General features: G+C 42.9%; 1 protein-coding gene across 1 annotated transcript; it reads right to left on the bottom strand.

The window, feature by feature from the left end:
* On the bottom strand, positions 459-3,236 carry LOC109724553 (pentatricopeptide repeat-containing protein At1g22960, mitochondrial-like). Its single transcript, XM_020253404.1, has 2 exons — positions 1,034-3,236; positions 459-952 (listed from the first exon to the last, which is right to left on the bottom strand). The coding sequence occupies exon 1, from the start codon at positions 3,069-3,071 to the stop codon at positions 1,083-1,085; it is 1,989 nt and encodes a 662-aa protein (XP_020108993.1). The 5' UTR covers positions 3,072-3,236; the 3' UTR covers positions 459-952; positions 1,034-1,082.

Here is a 4,146-nt window from a genome sequence, read left to right on the forward strand (position 1 = left end):
ATAAAATATACAACATTCTCAGAATATTACAAATCTTGAACAAACTGCCCCTAATTTCCATAAGCACTACAGCAAAGACCACATTAATATGGTGAAGATATTTAAGTACTAGATCAGCACCTGATAAATTCTTTAACTTGAATGATTGAACCATAAATGAGACATGATCTCTATTCTGATCAATTCATACCTTATCACTGCAAAGATAAAACATACGGCCCCTGAAAGCACATTATTTAATGTCCAAACACTTCAAACTTTATATTACCTTAATATTAGTGCCCCTTGTTGATTCATTAGTCACTAATATGAACGCTTGAAAGTTGAAACATGAGGATATCAGCTGAAAGCCAAGTATTTCATCAGATGAAATATACAAGATTCTAGTAAAAATTAGAATATCTTTATGCAGTAATGTTATTCATGTTACAGCAGTTTTATGTCTAGAGCAGCATACCTTTGTAGAAACAGAGAAATGACTTTATTCCAAAATATAACTAAAAGAATCAGAATACAGTTACATCTCCGATAATTCATAACTCCAGTTACAATGTGGTGATATTATTGATGATACAAGAAGAGTAATACATCTCCTAAAAAAAATTTGGAAGGTGTCTAAAAAAATCAGCTAACAACAATGCTGTGCCAAATCAGCAGCACAATGCCTTACGAAAATGTGCAGTTAATCAATTTACATTGTACAAGGTATACAAGATTGATGATTCACATTGCATTTGTGGTTTCTCTTTATTGAAAAGAATCGCTAGCACGTAAGAAGTGCATAACGAGAAATAATGAAAATTTCTACCAAATCATATAGCGCGGAGAAAGAAGAAACTTGTAGAGGCAGCACTGATTAACCTTTGATTTGAGTGTTTGGCATGTAGCGGCTGCTTGCTGTAGACCGTTGCTCTAAGCAATTGTCTTCTGTTTAGCTTGAGAATCATAAATGCTGCACAAAATAAGTGAAACTAAATTACCGAATGAGAAAGGGCGCAGGAAGAGATGCGCATATACATAAATGAATGCTTACAGAATCAGCTGCGATTATTTCATGAATAAAGGAATCTCTAGCTAACCAATTAACTGCCAAGAACATCATTCTCTAAGTAGTGAACTGCATGGTGCTTGTAATTTTCACCCAATCCCTTAAATAAGGCACTGTGGGTGAATGAATCTGGACGGATATCTTTCTCGTACATCTCACCATACAGCTTCATTGCTTCACTCCATTTACCTTCATCACAATACCCATCAATCAATAAAGTGTAAGAATACTTGTTAGGATTCAATCCTTTTTCCTTCATCTCGCAAAAGAGCTGATAAGCCAATTCAGTCCTTCCTTTTCTGCAAAAGCCATCTATAAGGGCATTGTAAGTAATTTCATTCGGTGAAACATTATTTTCCATCATTCTCCGGAATAGCTCATACGCAACTTTCAGATTTCCTTTCTTGCCATGGGCATGAATTAGAATAGTGTAGGTTACAAGTGACGGGGAAAAGTTATTCTCGACCATGCTATCGAATATATCCTTTGCTTCTCGTAGGCGGCCCCTCTTACAATGAGCATGAATTAAACTAGTATAAGTAAAACAGTCCGGCTGAAAACCCTCACTAATCATCTTCTGCCATAGCCCATACGCTTTTCTTAGACTTCCTGTCTTGCTTAAACCATCCATTAGAACATTGTAGGTGACCGTATCAGATGGAATGCCTCTTGCTGTCATCTCCTCTCTCAATCTAAAAGCTTGAGAAACAGTCCCAAGCATTAACTCCCCTGCTATTCTTGTATTGTAGGCGAAGCAATCCGGCTGCAAGTCCTTGTTTTGCATCTCGTCAAAAAGCTCTTTGGCCATGGCAAGATTCCCCAGTTTGCATGAAGTATTCACAAGAATAGTGTAAGTACACACATCGGGCGAAAACCCGGATTCGACCATGTCCTTCTTAAGCTTCTGAGCCTCGCCCAAGGCTCCTGATTTACAGTAACCATCTATAAGAATGTTGAATGTCCTCGCAGTCGGCAGAATACGAGAATGTCGCAAACGCTCGAAAAAATAAAGAGCCTCCCGTACATTCCCGACACGACAGTAACCATATATCAAAGAGTTGTAAGAGATTATATCCTGTGACAATTTCGACTTGCCCATCTCGAAGAACTTCTCCCTGGCCTCATCCATGCGCCCGCATCTACACAAACCATAGATCAAGGCGTTGTACGTGGCCACAGTCGGCGCCACGCCTCTCTTTTCCATCTCATCCTTTAAGCTTAATGCCTCCTCGACTAGGCCTTTCGCGAATAGCCCGCTGATGAGAGGGTTATACGTAAAAGCCGAGACCTTTCCCGACCTCCGCATTTTATCGAGCAACTTGCGTGCCTTATCAAGCTCCCCCTTTTTGGATAAACCATTGATGACCACATTGTAGGTGACGTCGTTGGGCACGCATTTACTCCCCAGCAGCTCCATTTCGCCGAGCAGCGCAAGGGCTTCTTCGGCCTTACCTTCCTTGCAGAAGGAATCGAGCATCGTGTTGTACGTCACGATCGTCGGCTCCACGCCGAGCCTCGCCATCTCGCCGTACACCGCCCGCACCTCCGCCCACCGCCCCGCGTCCCGCAGGGCCCTGAGGATCCTGTTGCAGTTCCGGACGTCCGGGGAGAGGCCGTGCGCCGCCATCTTGTAGAAGGCGGACACGGCGCGCTCCGCCATCGAGCACTTGGTGTACACCCAGAGGAGGAGGTCGAGGAGCTTCGCCGCGGTGGCATCGGAGACGGCGAATTCGAACCTGAACTCGGCGCCGCCGCTGCCGACGAGGAGGAGGAGGAGGTCGACGACGCCGTGGAGGCCGAGGCGGAGGGCGCGCTCGGCGACGGAGAAGGCGGCGCGGGCGAGGCCGGCGTCGGCGAGGAGGGCGAGGGCGGCGCAGAAGGGGGCGGGGGAGGGGGCGAAGGAGGGGTGGCGCTCGGCCCAGCGGAAGAGGCGGAGGGGGATGCGGCGGCGGCGGCGGAGGAGGAGAAGGAGGAGATTCGGAGAGGCTAGGGTTTTGGAAGGGACGGCGGCGGAGAAGAGCATGACATGGGGGGTGGGATTAGGGTTTTAGGGTTAGGGTTAGGGTTTCTTTCGCCGCCTTGCCATTAGAGAGGTGGTGGAAGGAGAGAGAGAGCTTGCGACCGTGGACGAAGAAGAAGAAGAGAGAGAGGAGACAGGAATGTTTTGCGTAGACCCTGTTCACCAGTACGGATCATGCACCGAGACCATATAATTGGTTAGGAGTGTCTCTATACTTAGATTCTCTCCGCCTATAAGTAAAAACTATTTATTTCAAAATAGATACAAATTTAAGTATAAATAAAAAATTAAATTAATTTTAAATTTAGAAAAAAAATTAAATTATTTTTGAGAATAAAATAAATAGAGTTTAGATAGTAAGATTGAAACGAGAGGAATTAGAGCTATATATATTAATAACTTTTTAATTAGTTAGTAAATTATTTTAATTAGATAATTAGTAAAAAAATTTTAATTAGATTAATAAAAATATTAATAGTTGATTAATATATACGCATAAGTTTATGGATAAACACATTAAGTTATTAATAATTAACCAGCTAATTAATTATAAGTAATAAATTAATTAATTACTTTATTATTTAAGTAATGAATAATAATTTAATATATTAATTACATTAATTAATGATTTAATATTTTTCTAATATGATACTAATTACATTAGAAAAATATACACTAAGGAGCCAATGCTTTAAAGTTCGTGCCGAGCGGTATCTTCTCGCTGGCGTGGCAACATCAGGGACCAGTGACGAGATCACCTTACCACAGTGACGAGATCACCGGATTGCTACGCCGAGTTAGAGGAGAGGATTACAACTGATATCAGAGCAGGTACGTTTCCGAGGGTCTGAGAGCAGTGAACCGCGCTGCCGATTCCGACCACGGGTCATAGAATTGGCGAAGTGCCAAGGCTACCGAGCTGCGGAGTCTGATTTCGATCTGAATTCGACAAAGGGGCCGCTGCGAATTATCTGAGATTGAATCTGGGCTACCTGTAATTTCATCAAACACCTGCACTACCGAGGCCACCATTGGGTCAAGTAGAAGCAATCGATTCAAGTTCGTGAGCAAAACCATC

The sequence above is a fragment of the Ananas comosus genome, linkage group 19, assembly GCF_001540865.1.
Source record: "Ananas comosus cultivar F153 linkage group 19, ASM154086v1, whole genome shotgun sequence".
NCBI lineage: Eukaryota > Viridiplantae > Streptophyta > Magnoliopsida > Poales > Bromeliaceae > Ananas > Ananas comosus.

What these genes read in the sequence shown, in the direction of transcription:
- LOC109724553 (XM_020253404.1), bottom strand. Translation starts at nt 3,071, where the DNA reads ATGCTCTTCTCCGCCGCCGTCCCTTCCAAAACCCTAGCCTCTCCGAAT.